The sequence below is a fragment of the Centruroides vittatus genome, unplaced genomic scaffold, assembly GCF_030686945.1.
Source record: "Centruroides vittatus isolate TY-2023 unplaced genomic scaffold, ASM3068694v2 contig_882, whole genome shotgun sequence".
Lineage (NCBI taxonomy): Eukaryota > Metazoa > Arthropoda > Arachnida > Scorpiones > Buthidae > Centruroides > Centruroides vittatus.
In genome coordinates, this window is record NW_027122574.1 from 1,464,771 (window position 1) to 1,488,056 (window position 23,286).

The 23,286-nt window shown below is 29.1% G+C and overlaps 1 protein-coding gene across 3 annotated transcripts in view; it reads right to left on the reverse strand.

Annotated features, from left to right (window-relative positions):
• LOC136983408 (phosphatidylinositol 3,4,5-trisphosphate 3-phosphatase and dual-specificity protein phosphatase PTEN-like) overlaps positions 1 to 18,018 on the reverse strand; it is an 88,917-nt gene extending 70,899 nt beyond the window's left edge. For all 3 annotated transcript variants that reach the window (XM_067280127.1, XM_067280126.1, XM_067280128.1), the window contains exon 1: positions 17,340 to 18,018. In XM_067280127.1, coding sequence (XP_067136228.1) covers positions 17,340 to 17,350 — 11 coding nt within the window. In that variant the 5' untranslated portion in view covers positions 17,351 to 18,018. The remainder of the gene's footprint in view (positions 1 to 17,339) is intronic.
• Between the last annotated feature and the right edge of the window lie 5,268 nt (positions 18,019 to 23,286).

A 23,286-nucleotide genomic window follows, 5' to 3' on the forward strand; every position in this document is an offset into this window, starting at 1 on the left:
TTATATCCCGAAGCGGTTGCTGGGCTGTTAGCTGCCTGCTAGATATTCGGCCACCCTCGCCCGATTATGTGAATCATGAGCAGACTAGATCAACAGCGGACAACCCCTGGCCCGCGGGCCAGCTACGGCTGGCGAAAAGTTTCTATCCGGCCCGCGAGATCTTTAATAGATTATTAAATTGGAAAAGTAACTAATTAATACTTATTTTTCCAATTCTTTGTAATTTTCGAAAACAATAAGAGAAATAAATGTAGTAATTAACTTTTTATTTATTTATTTCATATTTGCAGACTAAAAAAATTACGAGTCGCAAGAAGGCGTCAATTAACTACTATGGCCCGCGAAAAAACGTAAAATTTATTCTGGCCCATGTTATAAAAAAGGTTGCCCATCCTAGACTAGATTTATAACTTAACCCAACCGATAGGAATTTACTGGTATGTTTTTATGATAGTTCTGTATAGTTGACAGGAGTTTTAAAAAATTCCATTAAAATATTTGATATATTTATTCTGCATTTATTCTGCTCTTTCATCTTATATTACTTACGGATTTCAATGTTAAACCGTTGATATTACGATTTAGTATGTCCCATCTGTAAGGGGATGCAGAAAAAACGTGTACAATTCTAGTACAGTGATAAAAAATTAACTGTTACTTTGGCTGCATCATTTACAACCAAATTTAATGAATGAGACGTACAAGATACAAAAAAAGCTCTAGAATTTATTTTCCTTAAATTTACGATTTATGTATCGGTTGTCATAAAAATTTCTTTCCACTTCTTTCCCAAGACTACAGATATTCAAGTACAAAGTAACCGGTTTCGACTTATTTCTATTTAAGAAGTAGTTAAATAATTAAGCGATTAGGGAATTAGAAACATAAATAAAACCCCAATGAAAGAGCCGAAATTTTACTTAAACAGAAGCTTAACCGAACCAATCTCTTGCCGAGTACAGTGGGGTCTGATCTCTTCGTAATATTAGATGTAATAAAGACAGAAATTTCTCCAGTTCAAGGAGAGTGACCGAAAAGTTGTAAATTTTGGAAATTTCCATGAACACTCGATCCTAAAACGAATTAGTTAGAAAACGAACGACAGACAATCCGTTAAGTTTAACATATTTACATTTTTACAGCTATGGTGAGAAATGTTTAAAATCTACTACAACCCCGTCGCGTCCTTTGATATATACTAGTGACGCGACAAAAGAGGCATTCGACATTGACCGGTATCGGCACCTTCGGGATTTGGCACGGACACACCTACCTGGACTGTCTCCGATTCCATTCGTTAGCCACTCGTAGGGAGCTATTTCACTAAGTGGATTGTTTTAAGATTTAAAAAGTAAAGAATATTTTGTTATTTTTATGTACGTTTCTTCACAAAGTTATATTTAATTATAAGTTTCATTAAAAGTATATTCGTACAATTGAAGAATTTTTTGTACTAGGTATGTATATTCGTCACGCATTTTGTTTTACCAAGTAAGTTTTTCTGATAATTTTAATTTTAGCCCTTATATTGTGGCTAGTGATTCAAAAATTTATTTTAAAAAAGTTTTGGCTCAAGACCGTATAATGAAAAAGAAAACATTATTAAAAGAGAAAGACCAATGCCTAAATTAAATATAAATACGTCAACAAAAAATTTCGACATTTTGACAATAAAATTTATGACGAATGACGATTCTTTCGTAAAATTGAAGCAATTTGGAAATCAAAGCGGAATAGAATTTAACATTGGTAGACAATATAAAATAAATATTGAAAATTATAACGAGATAATTACGATTAATAGATATATCTAAATTAATAGACGTTATTTGTTTTTTCTCAAAGCGAGAATTGGCATTTAGAGGGCGTAGGGAATTTATTGAATCTAATAACGGAGGTAATTATATTGAACTTTCTTATTTATTAAGTACGTCGGATAATCTATTAAAAATACATTTAAAAAAGTATACGGTTTTTACTGGCTTATCGAACAAACGAATACGAACGGGCCCTGACGCACAATTAATTGATTGCCCCTGAAAGTCGGCTTCTTACAGAAACACAGCTTCCCTATCATCAAATGTCACGGCACGCCACTGGTAATCATAATATTTGTTCATTTTATATAACTTAGCTATGTTATTAGTTATTTATATTAACATATTCACAATGAAACAAATTTGTTTTTCCTCCTGAAATATATATACAACTAGCAGATGAGTCCGGCGTTGCTTGGGCAGAAAGTAACAGTAGTGAAGATAAAGATTATTGCCGATCTTACTGTTTTCACTGGGTGCAATGATAACCTTACTTGAATAAAATGATTAATTTTAAATTCTAAAATCTAAGAAAACTTAAAAAACAATAATCTTTAAAAAAAATTGTAAAATTTCTTAAAAATAAACGAGTTTCTAAAATTAACTCTTTTCTATCCGACTTCGAAAGAGCTAAGAACTGAGATGGACACCGTGGAAATTAATAAATACTTCTTACTTTATTATCCATCTCAGTTTCTTAGCTCTTTCGAAGTCGGATAGAAAAGAGTTAATTTTAGAAACTCGTTTATTTTTAAGAAATTTTACAATTTTTTTAAAGATTATTGTTTTTTAAATATACAATAACCGATCCCATTGCTTGATATTTGTTTTATCTAAGAAAACTTGTTTGGAATGAATTTTGGAGCGTATATTTCGAATTTGGAATGAATTCAAATATTCGTCCAAATTTGTTTATTTTGGATTTATTGTTTTTGGGTTACGTGAACAGTAAAAACGATCAAAATATTCATTAATTTCCAAAATGCATGCTATATGTGCCACTTTCCTTCTTTATTATTTACACTTTATACTGACTAAAACTAATGCTCTCCTCCTTTCCTCTGGGAGAGTTGAATTTCCAAAACTCCCTTCTTAATGTGCATTCTCATGGCATACTCTACTAAAACACAATCAAAAATGCAAAAAAACCACATCTAAAATAGTACAGTAGAAACCACGTTCTTCAAGGTAATCCTTAACCCTCTACCTCTTCCCCGCAGGGAATTTCCAAAAATTTTTTATTAGGGTGCATTCTCATGACGTACCCTACTAAAGCACAGTTAAAAATAAATCGCATCTAAAATAGTACAGTAGAAGCTATTTCTTAGGATAAGCCTTAATCCTTTCCCTCTCCCTTGCAGAGGGAAATTTCAAAAAATCTCTTTAGTGTACATTCTCAAGATGCATCCTAACTGAGTACCAAATTTTAACTCCTAACTGTTTGGGCTCTGTGCTTATTATTATTATGTTGGGTTTAGGGGGTTATACTCAGTTGACACCAGTGTACTATGCCAGACCAGAGTCAAGGTATAGCAACCAAAACAAAACAAAAAAATCAAGTGAGTGTGTCTCTGTATTTAGGAATTTCCTAACAATATGACATGTGTTCAATATAGTGGCCTTCTGTAGTGTAATGTGTTTCTATTCAATTGTTATGTGCCCAGCTTTTGTGTAGTGTGTGTGGTATGACACCTGTGGAGGAGAGAACAACAGGTACAATAAGCACCCTATCCATCCTCTACAGATACCTTATTTCCTGGGTGAGTGCTGTGTACTTGCTGATTTTTTTCAGTATGCGTGTTTTGTACATTGTGAGTGTTTGGAATGGATATGTCTATAATGCATGTGATTTTATTGTGTTTGTCAATGAGTGTGATGTAGTAAATTGTTTTATCTGTGATTATGGCTCTGTTGTAGTACATTTTGTGCGTGTTGTTTTCCAATACTGTTCGTGGAATGTATTTGTAGTATGGTTCGTGGATGTCTAATAATTTGTGTTTGTTTGCAAGCTCTTGGTATATTATATTTGCTACTTGATTATGTCAATGTAAATAATACGTCTGTGCAAGAACTTGCAACCAGAAGTGATGTGTTGTATGGTTTCTGGCATGATGTGACATTTTATGCATGTGTCATTTGTGAGTGTTGTATCTTTGAGTATGTGTTTTCTGTAGTTTTTAGTATTTATGACCTAATCCCATCTCGATTATTATTATAAATTATATTTGGTGACCGTAAAACTGTTTTAGAATATTAGATTATTATTTATGGTAAATTAGATTATAATAATTACTTTTATTTGTGTCCACAGATAATATATAATGACTATTAAACTTTAACTTTCACCCATTGTGTATCACCTATAGTTCACACAAACTATAAAATGTTTTTTTTTTTTAACTTGCTCTTGGAATAATTAATGCAAATGTAGTCATCGTTCATGCCAAAACCAATGGAAAACAAATAGGATATTTAACAGTTTCAAAAGTCAATAATTTCTAGTCACGTACAGTACATTGAAATCAGAATTGTATTTAAAGGCAATCCATGCCCAGCATAAAAATTTTCAAAATCCAGCATCAAAGCCAGGTGTCATACTGTTTTTGGCCAACAACTGCTAAACTCAGCATGGTATAAGTAGGAATGTTGTCATGGTGGAAAATCCACTCACCTATTTGCCATAATCCAGGATGTTTCTTTCACAAGTCTTGACAAAGTTTCTCAAAACTTCCAGATGAGAACTCTGGTTAATCATTTAACCCAGAAGAACAAATTCCAAATGTACAGTTCCTCTCACACAAAGAAAGAGATAGGAAAATGTTTTGAAAAAGTATAGAAAGTTCACTGTTGTAAAACATAGCCTCTCACAACTTCATCTGGTAAACTGATGCAGATAAGCTCTTTGAATACTCACCTATTATGGGAAGCTTCTACTAGAAGGAGCCCACCATCCAGAAGAGAATTTCAGATTTTTGAGGTCTCCTCACACACACACACACAAACAGTCGATTCTGTATAATTGGGCCACTGGTTAATCGGGGCAGCCACTTTATTGGGCCAAATCTCAAAGAACAGAAACCAAACTAATAAATTAATACATAATTTAATCACTTAATTGGGACAGTAGCAGAAAAGGAATTTAGCAATTTTTGATATATTTTAGTAATCTTCTGAAAATATGTAGGCACTATGAACACTAATGTTGTGTAGGCCTAACAGTTGGCAGAGAGAAAATGATTGTCTTTTGCTCGGGCAGTTTGGTTTTTTCAGAGGGGGTCAGCATAGCGGGATGTATCACGTGGGGATTTCGTCTAAGAAGGACCTGAATGCGAGTTACTCACCCTGCTCTGGACTGGACCAGACAATCCCCTTAAAAGCAGAGAGACAAAGTTTGCCGGACAATTTTTCGAGGTGTCTCAATCGAGCTGGAAGACAGCTAGAATTCCCTTGGAAGGTATTGTGTACATAATTATGTCTAGATTCAGACAGCAGCCATCAGATTGTTGAGACCAGCATCGAGCTGGCAGATTCTATGGACACTCCCGCCAAAGTGGCCCATCTCCAGGTAAAGTAAGCTGTGCTTAAAGGAAGACCGTAAAATAACTTTTGGACAAACACTTTTCTTTCTCCCTTTTTAGTTAGAACATGTTCTAACTAAAAAAAAAGAAAGGAAAAATTGTTCGATCAGGAATGGATCTAATGGTCAACCCTTGTGTACAGTCACTACTAATATTTGGCAACACTAGCATTATGTGAATCAGTTATCTACTGTGAGTCTGGCAAATTTATAGTACAAATATTTTCTGTATTTTGGTTTAATAAAGCATTAAAATAGATACCTAATTATTATTTTTTTACCTATTTATTTACCTTTTATTACATATTTTATTATAGAATTTATTATTAGTTCATTTAATTGGGCAGCTAATTGGGCCAAAATGGATTAGTCCCAATGTGCCCCAATTAAGCAGATTCGACTGTATGTGTGTATATATATATATATAATATATTCACACACACACACACACACAGTGGAACCTCGCTTAGTGAGCATAATTCGTTCCAGAATTGTTCTCGTAATGCGAAACACTTGTTAAGTGAAACAATTTTTCCCATAGAAATTAATGTAAAATACGATAATGCATTCCACGCCAAAAAAAATACTCAAATGTTTTATGTATAATGTTTATTCATTGTACAATATACATTGTTAAGGAGTGTGAATCATCATCTTTTCTTCTAGCGTGAAATAAACCATCCTGGAATGAGAATTCGATTTGCAGAAGACAAAAAAGAAAAAAAAAATCACAGATAATATGTTTGATAAACACTCCAAACGATATGCCAAATTCTTGGGTTACGTAAAGGCTATAATTAAATATTAAAAATTAATTAATTTCACTACAGGTAGGCAGTTATGCTTCCATCTCGTATTAAATTTAATAATTATAAATAGTTAATTTTTAATTCAGACATTTCTAAAATTTAATTTGGAATTGGTCATTAAATTTAATATAAGATGGCAGCATAACTAGCTACCTCTAGTCAAATTAATTATTTTCTAATACGTAATTATAGCCTTTATATAGCCCAAGAATTTGGAATATCGTTTGGCGTGTTTATTATATAACAGGCTATGGTTGTTGATGTTTATAAGTAATATGTGTGAACACAAGTTTGGAAAAATATGTGACCAGAAGCAACACTAAAATGCTAGCGGAATGAGTGCTATACACAGACTGATGGAGCATGCGCACAATTCTGGACTTCCCCTCTCCTTGTCACTTGTTATGCAAAACATCGCTTGTTAAGCGAGGAAAATTTTTGCAATTTGTTTTGCTCATTATGCAAAACACTTGTTATGCAAGGTGCTCGTTAAGTGAGGTTCCACTATACAAATCTTAGCATCAGCTTAACACAAAAATCCAGGAAAGAAAAACTAGAATGCACATACATTCATTCATTTTTATGCTTAATTTCTTTTCAACAAAACATCTAAACTTCAATAAATTTTATTTTTTTATCAACAAATGCATTCAGTATACTAAACTCCATATATCACTTATATCAACAAAACAAATATGAATGCTCCAAAAATAATAAACAGTAGTAAAGATGCTCTATGTAAAGCTGTATGCTAAAGATAAAGTAATATAAAAATGTAGCCAAGCTAAGTAGCATTGCATTTTATTGTAATGGTGCTCTACTGGTGGAACACAACAGCTAACGTAAAAGATCCAAATGTGCCACAAGTAACAGACATTGCAAACTTGTTAATAATGTATTTTTTTAAAATAGTAAATGTAAAGTAATCTTTCCACATTTAAACAATAAATATAATTAATATTTTTTAACCAGTTTTAATTTTGTAAACTTTCACGAAATGGCAACTGAAAATAAACTATTGTATCATAAAAATCAATATTTCATTATACAATATATTTATTAAGATCTTATAACTTACTCTAATCCATATAAAATAAAACGTTAAAAATGAAATTTAAAAAATGTTATAACAGATAATTAAAAAATATTGCATTTGTTGCAAACAAAAATCAGAACAATAGTGTCCTCAGTGTACTTATACAGTATATATATGTATATTAGCTGTTAGTAAACTCAATGTATTAGTGTTTCTATTGAAACCCTGCAACCCAGCTCACTAGATAACAAGAAAGCAGTCTTCAGCAAAAACGACCTTGAACTTCTTGGACCACATATCTTATTTATATATGTACAGCAGTACAGTACATCTGTTTCTAACTCTACAAAATTCAAAGCCACCAAATGAAAATGCCAAATGTTGATGAAAGTAGTATTTTTTTTTTTTTATTATATTTCTCCTGAAAAGATTATTTTAACATGTAGCATCTGTATTCAAACGTCATATCACAAAATTATGTTTTAAGTTGATGACACTAAATTTATATTTAAGTTGTTGTAAAAATTAATGTGCACATTATAAAAATAATTTGTATTAACAAGACAATTTTTTTCTTTATGATGATAAAAGTTTATGTATGAATTAGTTGTAAAGGTGATTAATTTAAACAAATGCTCTGTAAAAATAATGGTGTGTAGATTTAAAATTTAAGAAAGTAAACAACTCCTCGTTATTTGCATGTCTAAACTAAAAACTCTGAATATTCTAGAAATTGCAAAAAAAAAAAAAAAAAAAAGCTAATTGCTAGCATTTTCAATACATTTTATACCATTTCCCACTGCAAAAGAAATAAAACAATTTAATAGTAAAGATTAGCTAATTAATTAAATGAAATTAAACTATGAAACTAACTGCATTCACATTAAGCTCACATCTGTATTCACAATTTCAGATCTGTAAAGTATAAAATTAGAAATATAAATCGAACTCACTTGTGCCTGTTGACCGGTGTGAAATAAATAACTTCAATTCAACGAACGTTTTCTGGACGCCTTCCGTGTCCTTCTTCAGGTTAACTGCTGGATTCTATAGAATCCAGCAGTTAACCTGAAGAAGGACACGGAAGGCGTCCAGAAAACGTTCGTTGAATTGAAGTTATTAATTATGAAATTAAACTATGAAACTAACTGCATTCACATTAAGCTCACATTACAGTACCACATCTGTATTCACAATTTCAGATCTGTAAAGTATAAAATTAGAATTATATTTTTCATTCATTTGTATTATCTAAAAACAATGATTCACTCCCTTTGATAATAATGGATCTTACAAAAACTAAAAAGTACCAGTAGTATACTTACCAAAAACGAACACTTAATAAGAAAAATATTAATACTGTCTATTGCCGTTTGGAACACATTAACATATATTTTAAATTGTAAGGTTCGATTAAGATTCCATTATTCTATGCCTGAAGAAGACAATCTGTGATTTATCAAAAATACTTGAAGTAATGTTTCAAGTAAAAAATAACAACACCGAAAGACAGTATTAATGTATTTATTAAAGTTTTTGATGTCGCAAGAAGCCATTTTCAAGCATTTTGAACACTTAATTCTTAATAAGATGAATATCTGTGCAAATAGATATAACTTATTCATCTAAGAATTTTAGTTCATCTATATAAAGATTTACAGAAGTTTAATTTTATTGCAATATTCAAAGAATATAGTACTAAAATAATCACTGTAGTTATATTTCAATCAAAAATCAATTTCTAGATCACAGATTTTCAAAAATGGTCTATGCTGTTTGTCTTTTCCAATCAGTTTTATTTTAACCAGTACCAGATTTATAACTTCTCATTATTATTAAAATATTTGCCATTTTGCAGTGTTTTGAAATTCAGCTTGGATAATAAAATCTTAGGTGCATGTGGTTCTATAAACACTATCACTAGATCCTTAATATATTTTCACAATTGCAGTCTCAAATCATCTTTCATAATTGCACATGTGGCTAGAAAAAAAATGTATTCCAAGACCTGTTCTAGATCAATTTGTATGTCGAACCCATGATAACAACTGCCAATATTCAAAATTAAGATGAAAATTGTGAATTTGAAACCACCTTTAGAAAGATATTTTGAAAAATTAATAATATCAAAAAACCTTAAATCCAGTAAAAATATTGGAAGATATTTTTTCCAATATATCAAAATTTAATTTAAATACAGTAAGACCTTGTTTAATGCTTCCTCGATTAACACTGATTCGATATAATGCGATCTGCTAGAAGCTTTAAAAAAAAAAAAAAAAAAAAAAAAGCTCAAAATTTATGCTTATTCAAATTATCACTGCATTTCATTGATTCGTATATTCCTGAACACGAACCAATCAGCAAAAAGTGGCAATTTGTCATTGCACTGTACTTTCCTTAAATCTATGTTTGTTTTGGAAAAAATATAACATCATGGATGCCATAGACAATATTGACTTTGCTAGGCAAGAATTAACTGATAATTGCATGAATGGAGTGTGGAAGAAAGTATGGCTGGAGGTATGAAAGGATTCTCAACGATCTTCATATCAATATTCATAATAGTAAATATTCAAGAGGTCAACTTAGCTCAATCGTGTTAGTCTATTACAGTATCATCATCAGTAATTTGATGAAAATCCCAGAAAAAGTTGTGTAGCACTTTTTCAAAAAATGTTTCATTTCAAAGTTATCATCTCACCAGAACATGACTCTTTTAGTGTCTTGTCCAATTCTGCAAGAGAATAACTTTAAAATGCAATGACAAGTATGTACACATTATTGGGTGTTTTGAACTTGATTTATGACAGTTTTTTGAATACTCCCTTTTCAAATATGCATTATACCTAAAGCCCTGGTCACACTATGCAATTTCCAGCTGTGCAGGCGACTGCAACCACGATGGCTGTTCCCCTTCAAAAACCGGCGCGACTGCAACTACAACTAGGAACAAAACGTGTTCTACTCGTGCCGATTGCAAACATGCATCCAATCAGCAAATGCCTTTGTGCCACATCATACGGTGACAACATTGAAAATGGTTTATCCTCACAGCAGATAGTTAGAGGATTTATACTTTTACAGAATCGAGATTGATTGAGCTTATTCGGGCTCACAAATGCCTGTGGGATTTTAATTGTTCGTTTTATCGAATATTTTATCTTTTTGTGTATTCTCGCCAGCTATATCAAAATAATTGCCTTTTTTTTTATTTTATTCATTCCAGAAAAGGAACTGTTTGCCATTTTAATAAGAAAAGTGAATAAAATTCTGTAAATACTCTGAAGTAGAATGTAAAATGTCGGTAACCTCATGAAAGTAGACAAAAACAAGCTACTGTAATTTTATTGGTTTATTATAGGGTCATGTGTTCTGAGTTGTAATGTCAGCAAACAATGTGTGACCACGAGAAGACACACGTGACTTGCGCTTGTCGTGGTTGCAGTCGCCTGCGCGGCCAGAAATCGCATAGTGTGACCAGGGCTTAAAGCATGTCTTAAGGAGCTAAAAAAAAACAAACATTTTTGACGAACTATGCTGGTTTCTGGACAGAATGAAGATTGTTGGTGTCTACACTCTTAATATTGAATTTCCGAAGTTTTAAATAGACTGAGGATAATTGCATATGGAAAGATGTACCTTGAATGTAATGTGATATTGAAGAAACTAACATGGAAAGTAAAGAAGTTTCTGACTTTGATACTATGGAAGACTGTAATACATAACTTATTTTACTGTATTATAAATCAGAATCAGTTCTGTTGACATAAACAAACAAACAAAATAAATAAATAAATATAATATATATATATATAGTAGGTGGTTGTTCTTGACTTACAATTTTAAATATAAACATTTTGATATTTGATATTCCTAAATCACTTTTCATAAGACAAATCTACACTTTTATACATTTCAGTCAAAAAACAAAAATCTCAAGCTATTATGCAGAGATACTTCTGATATGCTATCCAGACAATCAATATGTAATCAGTGTGCCAATGTGCTGCCAGCTTTTAAAGAATATTGTTTCAACTTTATTTAAAATTATTGCTTAATTTCCTAATTTGATTCTAACACAAATAAACCAATGCTTGTTATAATCATTTTTATTGTCATGTTACTTAGCAAATGTTACAAATTCTGATATGATGGCCCAAAGCAAAGTTAAAGTTGGGTATGTTGCAAGCAATAAAAGTTGCAGAACATTACATTGACAGTTTCAATGGCTAAATGAATAAAAAAAATTGAGTTTTTACTGTTAAATAAACGTCCTTTGTTTAAAAATAATGTTGACTTAACAGTAAAAACTAAACTTTTTCTTTTCTTTTTCTTTGAGTTACTATTTCTGGTGTATGTATCTATTTTTCAATGAATGATTAACATGTCAATAAAAACAATCCAACCAATTAATTCCTAACATAACTTAATATATTGTAATCTTGCTACAATTATGAAACTTGTGTGAAAAATTTCTATAATAAATTAGTGTTTATTTTAAAATTTGCCAAAATTATTACTCTTTTGTAAAACTTGTGAAATTTTTGAAAACTTGGTACAACAAAATCAAAAAGAATATGAAAAAGAATAACTTCCCGACATTTAAGAAAAATCAATTTTTTTAATAAGACATGGTAAATGAGATATTGAAGAATGATCTTCAATTACAGACAACTGAATCACAAACTATTAAAAAGTTTAAAATCATCCAATAAATGACTGAAAATATTTTCACATTAATATATATACATATATAATCTTTAATGAAGTTGTAATATTACAGGAAATCTCAAATCTTATAGATTTAAGGTTATATATAAATTTCAAATTTACTATATACAGGGCAGTCCATTTATTAGTGTCCCTGATAAATATCTTGTAAATTATGCATTTAGTTAAAAAAGTGATCAGAATAAGTTATTTATTTTTGAGGAGCATTTTCATAAAAATTAAGCTACCTCCTACCCATAATTTCAAAAGTTATGAGCAATTTTAGTCAAATTTTCTAAAAGTATTTTTTAAGCAGTACAGAAAATTTATTGTAAATAACAAAAAATAAATACTCAAATTTTCTATTAGTTATTTATTTATTTTAAATTAATACAGGTAATCTCCAATGGACAGAAAGAACCACTCCACAACAACAAACCATACATTATACATTAGTATTTCTATAAAGCAAAACAGCAACAACAAAAACATATTCAGTTTTTTTTTATTTATTTATTTTGAATTGTTTAACTCATTAAATGTAAGAATAAAAATTATTTAAGAGTTGCCATTTTGATTAAAAACTGTATTTTTTACTAGGACATCTTTTAACCATTAGTAATTTTATAGATACAGATGAAAATAACATGTTTTTTTTTAAAGAAACAAAACAAATGTTCCTTCTTTAAAGATGATTACCACATAAAATTTGCATTCAACTAAAAAAATTGTGGGTAAAAATTATTTAAATTTTTATCTCGATTACAGAATTGATTATGTAATTATCTATCGATAGATATTGATCGTTAAGACATTTAAATGTCTTAGTTGCAATAAATTAGATCATAAAAAAAGTACTTCTTTAACTGTTACTTTTTGAATATATGACTAAAAATGCTCAAATGTTTGAAGTTAATGTTTTTTGAAAAAAAAAAAAAATGTTTTAAATAAAAATTATTATTCTTTAATTAAGAATCTAAATATAGAATAAAATATGGGGATCTCATTTGAAATTGCTCCATCCTCACAAGGAGTGGCTTATTTTTACGAAATTGAAAAAAAGCCCTTAAAAAAACTCTCATTCAGATCACTTTTTTAATTGGATGCATATTTTACAAGATATTTGTAAAATATGCACTTTGTTATATAATTTACCATTACATAGCAAAGTGAACAAATAGCAATTCTATTTATTGGAGTAAATCTTCAAATATGTTAACAAATAACTCACTCTGAAATATGTTATTTAAAAAATTCTTCAATAGGATTAAACAGAATCAATTTTTAAGTTGTGAGATATATGAATGTTACAGAAATAATTGCAGAACACTTTGTTGTAATAAGGTGCAAAAAAAAAACATGGTAATGTCAGAAAAAAGTGTTTATTTTCAAAATTAACTTACGTTGGACAACATACCAAGAACAAAAAGGAAAAGAATGTAGAACATTTATTTGCAACTCATTAATAGTCCTTCCCATCACTAAACTACAGCACTCCCTGCACAGTGGAGTTCCACATTACACAATAAAAAACCTAAGATGCAGATCTAGAAGAGAAAGAGAATTTTTCTTCTAAATAGAAGAAAAATAGAAAAAACGAGAAAAATAAATAGATCTGTCTAAACGGAAAAAGAAACAATCTGAGATGCATATCACAACCATAATAAACCTTTCAACAATATTTTTGGATAATTAAATGTTTCTGTTTAATCAAATAATTTATATTTTCATAACTCAACTTCTAGTTATGGTTTAATATAAAATAAAAAAATGTAAATTAGTAATTTAAGGGAGAATAATTATTTTTGTCATCATGCTATATTTAAGTTTTATCATAAAAGCATACATATTTGTGATAAATATATAATTTAAAACTAAAAAAATAACATTTGGGAAAGATCAATATGATTCAAACTTTCACAAAACATTTTCTCCAAATATCAAATAAATATATTGTATTAAAATAAAAAATATATCAATAAATGCAATTCATTCAATAAAATAAAAAAAAACAGTATACCTAACATTTTATACCTAACATTTAATAACACTTATATAATTTTCTCAAAAATATTTTTAAAAATTATAGTAAAAATAACAGAATCACAACTTGACACAAAAGCATTTACTATATCTGATTCATCAATAATTTGACCTTGAATATGAAACAATCATAATCTGGAATTTCAGATACAATGCAGATTTTATATATAGTTTGGCATTAAATAATATTATGTTGGAATATCGATATAGAGGAGAACATATGCAAGTATTTGAAGTATGGGATTAGAGAGACTATTACAGACTACAAATTTAGTGAATTATTCCAAAATTTCACAATAAAACAGTCTTGTACAAGTCATAAAGTGTCTTTATAGATTATAATTTTTATATCTAAAAATATAAAAATTATTCCTAACTGTGCAGTTTTTTAATGTGAAAAAGACTGTTTAAGATTCAAAACTTTACATAACCTTGCCTCATTGATACTAAACCATTTCTTCCCTCCAATAACTTTTAAAAATTGGCAACATTAATGAATTAAACAGTTTATAAAAATCTATAACCAGCAATGAATAAAAGAATTACAATTTAATATTAAAAAAAAATTATTTTTGGTTAAAAACTAACCAATAAAAGTATTAAAACAAAAAAATTTATTTATTTATTACTTAAAAAAAATTTTTACATTATTATTTATAAAATGAAAAATAAATTCTAATTTTTTTTATATTTCATTAATAAATACTTAATTATTTTGTCTAACTTTATTAAAAAAATTATTAATTATTAATACAAATTCAAAATAATTATAATTTTAGAGTTAAATATATAAGTTCAGAGCATTCTTATATCTCTTTTGTAGCATAACTGAGCTTTCAGTGCATTAAAAACGTGTTGTTACAACACATTTTAACATATATCTAAAAACTTGAGTTACATTTTGTATTTATTAATTTAAATTATTTTATATAATTTTTAAGCAATGATCTCATTCATTAAGACATAACAAACAATAAATAGTTGTATTATTTACTAATTCATAGAAACAATTTAATATTTAATGACAAATTTTACATTATCACAACACAGTGTTAATATTTTAGAATTACAATAATTATTTAAAACTTTGATCTAATAAAGTGTAAAAAACATCAAATAATTTCATAATTACTATATAACATTTAAAGACATGTAACTTTTAGTTTTAATGTTATTAATATAAATAATTATATTGATAGACTACGTAATTAAGCAAGCAAATTCTTGTCTAAGTCACAATTATTTTTCTATTATATGTCTGAATATAATTAAAACTCAATTCATTGATTAGATATTTGAAAGAAATTTTAAGCAGATTAATGCCTTTATTATTTTGTAAAATAAATATATGATAATATGATGTACCAATACACTTATATATAAAATTAGCATAATTGAAGTTGATTGGAGAGAATGGACACTAAAGATGGATCTAAATGCTCAAATTAAAAGCCATAAAGTATTCTTTCATACAACTGATCATACAAAATATATATTAACTATGTTATATTTTGTATTTTTATCCTGACAAAATTTATTCCTCTTCAACATTTGTGAATATATATTTACTACTTGGCATTATTTTGATGTTCTTAGTACAAACATCCAATTGGCACAGCATAACATGCAAATGTGCACTTCACCTCAGATAAATATACTAATTTTAATTGTTTCAGAATTTTTCTATAAAATTGCTATGTATAATGATAATTCAAAAACTAGCCATGCAATATTATGTTTAAGTGAAAGTAAAATAATCATTTAAACATCAATTCATAAATATCAATGTTTCTATAGCTTTATTTGGCATAAATATTCAAAACAGAATTAGAGAAAGGAAATAAGTATTATTTCTGTATCTAAAACAAACTGATTTTGAACTTATAACACCAAAAATTTAAAAAGTGTTGACATTTATAATCATATTTTTTAAAAATTAATATTGTCTAATGAATAATTTTTCATAACTGAATAATTATATCCTTGTTTTACATTGCATATAATACTTTTTAATATATCTAACTCAGAAATAAATTTATTATTCCAGTGTACGAAAGAAGGTTCCTTGTATTAGTCACACACATTTTCCAATTTTTTTCTTCTATAAATGAAATTTATGTATTTAATTCAATGTTATGACTCGTAATAGTCTTAACAATAATGTTTAATTTATTAAATGCTTTCAAGAAGCCAAAAAAAGCTTATCTTCAGAATATTTTAAATGTATACAAAAACTAATAAAAATAAAATTTAGTTAAACTATACATTACTTGCATACAATTAGTAAATTTTCAGATATTTTTTTATATAAATAAATTATAATTTTTCAACTAAAAAAACATATTTTCATCTAAAGAATCTTCATAGATTTATTCTTAATTCTAAGTAAAATCAATATACAAACAGACATATAATATGTGCAGTCTAACCATAAACATAATCATTATTGAAAACACTATATACATTATTTATGACTGTTTATAATAGCAAAACCAAAAACAACTATACTCATGCAAATTACAAACCATACATAAACATGTTTATGGTGAAAATAATGTTTTGAGCTGAATTTTTATAGAATATTTTTATATTTCAATTCAATAAATATAAATTCTATATAAAATATTATCCATAATATTTTTATAATAGCATTTAATAGTTTTCTGAGTATAAAATTATAGTAACAATTTAGCAGCTTCAATTTCCAATATATAGTAATTTCAAACTTGTGATAATTGTCATGCATATAATCAAGCATGCATCCAAGAAAAATTAAGCAATTTGTTTATTGTACTGTCTTTAAAGTTTTAAAGAATGAATATAATACCATTATTATTCCAATAATGCTTCACTTCTTTCATGATATAAGAACTTAAATGTTACATTTATAAATTTTTATTTATTTTAGAGATTTGTTTTTTATTTGTATCCAACATTCTTAACAATAAAATAACTCTTGCTTGTATACAAGAACATAAATAAAACAATTGCATCATTTCTATTCAGAGTTGCAATAGTAATGTCGGGAAAATGTGCATTTCATTTACGACAACAAATGCAATTCCGTATATTATAAGCCAAATTACATTTGCTGTCACTATTACTGATTTATCCACCAATATCTCTTATACAACAGTGTAATTAAAATATCAAAAACTGCTTAATGCCACAAACTATATAAATTACATGTTTTATATTAATCTCTTAAGTGTAACTTTGTATAGATGAACCCCATGTATGAATTAACAAAAAAATGGTTATATTATTTAACAAATTGATAATAAAATTTTGTGAATATTAAATTATAATACAAATTAATGACAGAAAGAAATCAAGCTACTTACCCTATATCCATTTACAAGGAATCTTGTAGATATAATAATAATAATTTTGTTCAAGAAGAGTTTGAATTCATGAATACAGTATATTTAATGTCTGTTGCAAACAAAATGTAGATCACAACATAAAATTCACACACAACTGAAGATATGCATAAAAACTGTTCAAGCATTCGACATTTTTTTCTTTTTAAACTTTAGATAAAACATACACCTAATATACACAAATATATATATATATATATTTATAATAATAAAAAATTGACTGATTCATAAGAACATATACTTTCCTTTGATATTTACATTTTTGGATTTCATATTTTACTTTACATATTTAGTTAATTTATATATATATATATTTATATATATAAATAAATATATATAAAGAAAAAAAAATGAGTGAAGATTCTCTCAAAGAGTACTTTTGAATGGATTATCCAATGAAAGTACTTTTCGCAAAATCTCAATTTTTCTGACTTCTAGATAGATTTTCATCAACTTTTACCGTTGCAATACTGTTTGCGGTTGAAGGACTCGTCTTTGTCCATCAGAAAAGACGTCCTTCAGATGATATATAGTTTCCTTCATGTAAAGACAAGCGATATCATCCTCACTGTAAGTTGAACAAAATCCAATATGGCGATTTTTTGACAGTTGACACTTTACACCATACCATTACGATATCCGTTCGCTTTAATAAATAATCCTTAATTTGTTATTAAAATTTTAACATAATAATATAAATTTTTATTAAAATTACTTAGAAATTTCGCGTCTTTATCGTATCGAAATTTCTTGTAATTTAGCATCGATTATTATTATTTTAAAATTAGCATTTCTTTTATTTTCTTGTTTTTTAGTAGTGTATCAATCCGCCAGTTGTCTCGTGGTATTTTTATTTTAAGCCTAACTAGAATTTTATATAAAAAATTGATATTTTAATTTTTTATTATTTTAAATATAAATATAATAATAAAATTTGAAGTAATTTTATAATTTTTTCCGTGTAATAATTGTTAACTAAATTACATTTTTCATAAAGATCTCCTATATCAAGACAAAATATTTTCTTTTATTTTAATAATAGTTCTTTTATTATTATTATTAATTAAGCAAAAAATATTGTTATATATTTCTCGATCCACTTAAAATACTATTAATAATCACTCTACACGAATTTCTAATAATATTAGCTTTGTTTTAGTAATAAAGTAGAATAAAATGGATCCTTTAACGCAAATTTAATAGTATTTCTCATTTATATTAAAATTAAACATTTGGTTGGTATCAATTTTATGAGCAACAAACGTTCGATTCAATAAATATGTGGAAATGGCTTTATGTTATATCATTGGCTTTCCATCAGTAAGGTCCGAGTTTGACGTACCCTTCTAATCTGGCATATGTTTCTATTGCATTTAATTTATGTATGATGTAATTAAAAAGAATTTTGCAATTTTGTTAATTTTTAAATTGCTTAGTTTGATTTTTGTAAGTCGTATAAGCATACAAACGCAGCAAAAATAGGGCCTATTATGAGACTGGCTCCAAATGGAATTAGCTAGGATTCTATTTTCCAGTTTGCTCGTCCATCCGGCCTGCGTTCAAACGAAGCCGGATGGCCGAGCGGTTGACATCCTACCGGCCTAGTGGATCCGGGAACGAATCCGAATGGGTCGAAAAATTCCATGAATATTACGGTGGTGGTTCGTATGGATATGTCGGACTTCATCTGTCACCAGCCGGCCATTTCATTACGAACCTGGCAAAACCCGTAATGGGCTTGCTATAGAGGATCTCTCGATGCTCTCAGAGCGAAAAGAGTTTTAAAAATACCGTATATAATTAGAATCGCTATTGAGTGGAAATTTACATAGACTCATTTTTGAAATGACGAACTGTCCTAGTAATTTATAATCTATCTTACATAAACATACATCAAACGAAACCCGATATCATAAGCAAATACACTGCATTTACAGCAGTTTTTACTGCCGTAAAGTTCGGGCTAAATTTTGGATAAATGATTTTATTTAAATTTATTTCTAATCTATAATCATTTATCCAAAATTTAGCCCGATCATTTACGGCAGTTGTTGGTGTATTTAATCTATCTTACAGCTAAAAGATTACATTGGATTAGTGCAATAAGGCACTAACCCGCGACCAACTACCAGTTTGATAGCATTATCCACTCAGCCTTCGGTAGGAGCTAAAAGAATTTTGATTGTGAAATTAAAATTACTTGCTATATAAAGTAAAACATTCATTAATTGATTAATTTGTTTATTTGTTTTTTTTAAATAACAAAATAACGCGTGACAAAGTGAATTTTTCTATTTATGACGATATCTCTGGCGTGCATCAAACCTATTATGGCAGCATTGTTATTAGGCTAGCTTTTAATTAAATGAATATAAAATTGGTCTGCTGTTAACTATCGTCTATTTTTTGTTGATTAAAAAAAAGAGTTCAATATTTTGAATAGTGTGTTAATATGTAAATCAATAAATTAACTTTAATAAGAGTTAGTAGATCGTCTCGTCAGTAAGTTTCACCTTCGTCACAGCCGTTTATTCAGTATCACGTTTTCTCAAGAATGAGATCCTCAATCTCTAATCAAGTTTTCTACATTTCTAAAGACCAGAAAGCATGCTTCAAATTTTATTATTAAGTGGACATATTTTTGATTAAATCTTTAAGGTGTAATTCACTTCCATTTTATTAAAAATCGATATTTGCTTTAAAAGTAACTTAGAAGAAAGTAAAATTTCTTTGAATATCAGATTTTATTACGACAAGACTATCTATGAAATCCAGAGATTCTGTTGTAGATATGCAAAGGAGGCATAAGGAAAAAATAAGCAAGGAAGAGATAAATGAAGCATTCAGAGAGCGCAAAAGAGTGAGATAGAAGAAAATAATTGAAACTAGAAAGAAGAAAACCATAGATAAGCTGTGATCGAGGGAAACGCGTACAACGAAAACAGTGATATGATAGGAAGAATCGTTCAAAGAAAAAAAAAGCAACAAGTCTTATCAGTACGAAATTTCTGGAGTTTACTGACATCTAATTCGTCTGGCACAAGCAATTGTTAGGATGCAATACAGTACCCGCGGAGAGACTGAAGGTAATGTGCGGACTGTCCAGCGGAACGTTTGCTCCATGGTCTTTCTTTATTTTAATAGTGTCATATTCACTCGATAAAAATAAATTAATAAACAAAACGCAAGCGTTGACTATTATATTGAATTTTAAAAATGTAGTATTTTCAAAGTCGTAAGCCGCCGTGATACTACTTAAAAATTACGAACAGATGTTTGACTGAGGACAAACGGAATCTATTACTCAAAATTTTAAATGACGACTGTCCCGATTCGGATGTAAACCGCCGTTGAACGGCACCTGCGACGTGCGTTTTGTAACTTTTATTTGAAAATACACAACTCGTACCGTAGGCCCACAATAATGTTTTTACACTTTTCTGCCCTATGGACACTAAGAGAATTTTTTTTTTCAAGTCAATCGTAGGTTCGCCCGGCCCATAATGGGACGGCTGGATGGTCAGGGATAAGATTCGATATATTGAGGACAGACTATCTTTCGAAAAACTCCCGAGGTTTTTTGACAGCCCAAATTCGACGTTGGGCCCTCCATAGCAGTAGAATTATTCGTTAACCGCTTTTTCCATTCGGCCGGCAATGTACTTAAGGTGCGACTATTCAGACGCGAATTTAGGTTGCGAGTGATATAATTCTCTCAAAGGAAAACCACGCACAAGCGAGAACCGAGAAATATCTCTGGTAAGAGCGAATTTCTGGTTCTCGCACATATCTGACAGGGTTTGATATTAATTAATCGCGTCTTGCCTCTTCTCGCCACATATTCTCTCTCGCTCGCTTATACAGTAGACGTCAATTATCCGAAAAAATCGAGAAGGACAATTTTGTATAACCAATCACGCTCGGCAGGAAAAGTATAATTAAATAAACTATAAATATTAATTTTAATTTTAGTACAATTTAAAAAATATACTTAGGTGTAAAAATTTAATAAATACGAATGATAAGAAATAACGATAAAAATTGTCTAATTTATTAAAAACAAGTACTGTACTAGTCCATTTCGCTCTATGCAATGGAGGGCTAGTTGCAATGAAACTTTAAAGTTAAAAAAAAAAAAATACATTTTAGTAAAATTAATATTAAATGCAGTACTCACGTAAAACTTATTTATTAGTTTTTTTTCTCTGAAAGAAGTTATCTTGCATTTACAGTGTTTGTTTTTCTTTTTAACGTTGTTAACTCCCTGGCTGACTTGATCATCAGTGTCAAAGAGGCTTATCGAGTAGTGGCAAGATAAGTTTCCACTCGTCGAGACGTTTTCCGGAAAGGATTGGTTGGTGAGTCATCCTGGACAAGTTGGGACAGGTATGTCAACCGAAGCGAACCAGCGGGAAAGCTCCGGATTGGTCGGCCAACGGATCTAAACATCTAAACTTAGATATAAGGCAGTGCAATTGTCGGAACAAGGGACAAACAAACCTGACCTAAGGGTATGTTGTAAGAAGCGAGAAATATTGCTATGTATGTATTGTTAACCAGTGATTATGCATAATCATCAAACATCTTAGTGAGTTTAATAAATTTCACTAAGTTTCTCACTTTTACCAACGATTATGTATAATTCCCAAATGAATTTAGTAAGTTTGATAGATATTGCTGAATATATTACTTTTAAAGGAATTTTTTCATAATTTCATAAATTTTATGAAATTTTTCGCCTTTTATTTTAAAGTAACTTATGGATTTAAACAAAATTTAATGCATGTTTTGTTTAATTAATATAAGAAAACCAAGAAAATGTTTCATCGTAATATTAGAATTGTTTACAAAAATATCAAATCTGTTAGGGGGAATGTAGAACTCTAATAATTCTTACTGTTATTCAAAACATGGCAAACTATCATGACATTTAAAATTACATAATTTTTCATTTTTCTTTTTGCATTTGATTGAATTACACTTTCCTTTACATGATCACCTTTGTGAAAGATGTTTTTTGACTTCTTTTTATCTGAAATTTGTTAGAAAATGTACGTAATATGACATTAAAGGGACAGCATTGTCAAATTTCGTCTTAGTGGCTGAATTTTGAAGTATTTTTTTTTTTTTTTTTAGATTGCTCGATCGCTCAGATGGACTGGCCACGTGGAGTTTTCTGGGTTTTCTCCACGTCTGTAACGCCTAAATAGGGGCCAGTTTCCCTTAAAAAGACCTCCCGGATGGCATCCCTCCCAGGCAGATCGCCCAAGTGTTGCGTTGCTATAACTAAAACAAACAAATAGTGAAACACCCGACTTCCTGAAATTGATGTTTTTCTTGCACTGGATATTAGGTATATTCGCTAATGTAAAAAATTGTTTGTCATATAGAACAAACTAGTTTTTGGTATACAATTGGAAACAAAGGTTTATTATTATTTGTTGGATTATTAACTACTGAAAGTGACGAGTAATCACTTTCAGTAGTTAATAATACAGCCAATATATTCCGCGGATTGCCTTTTGCCCTATCCACATCTGTATTCATTAGCTTCACTGTATCTCCTACTTTAGTTACAGCAAACTTCAGCTCTGATATTTTGTTCATTTTCTCCACTTGAACTTCTAAACCTGTCTTTGCGTTCGCTCGTTTCTTCTCAACTTCTTCCTTTCTGTTCTTGATTATAGAAAAACTGATCACTTCCTTACTACTGTACTTTGGTTGACGAATAGTCACGTAAGATTAGTTGAGTGATAGCTGTTCGTTGGGCCGCAATTTTTACAAATTGCAGCCCAACGAACAACCTCATTCAATCAATAAATTCTCACTGTCGTCCATCTGACTGTCTTTCCTTAATTTCCAGAACGGAGTTAGATAGAAGAAAGAAGAGATCAAACATGGAAAGATT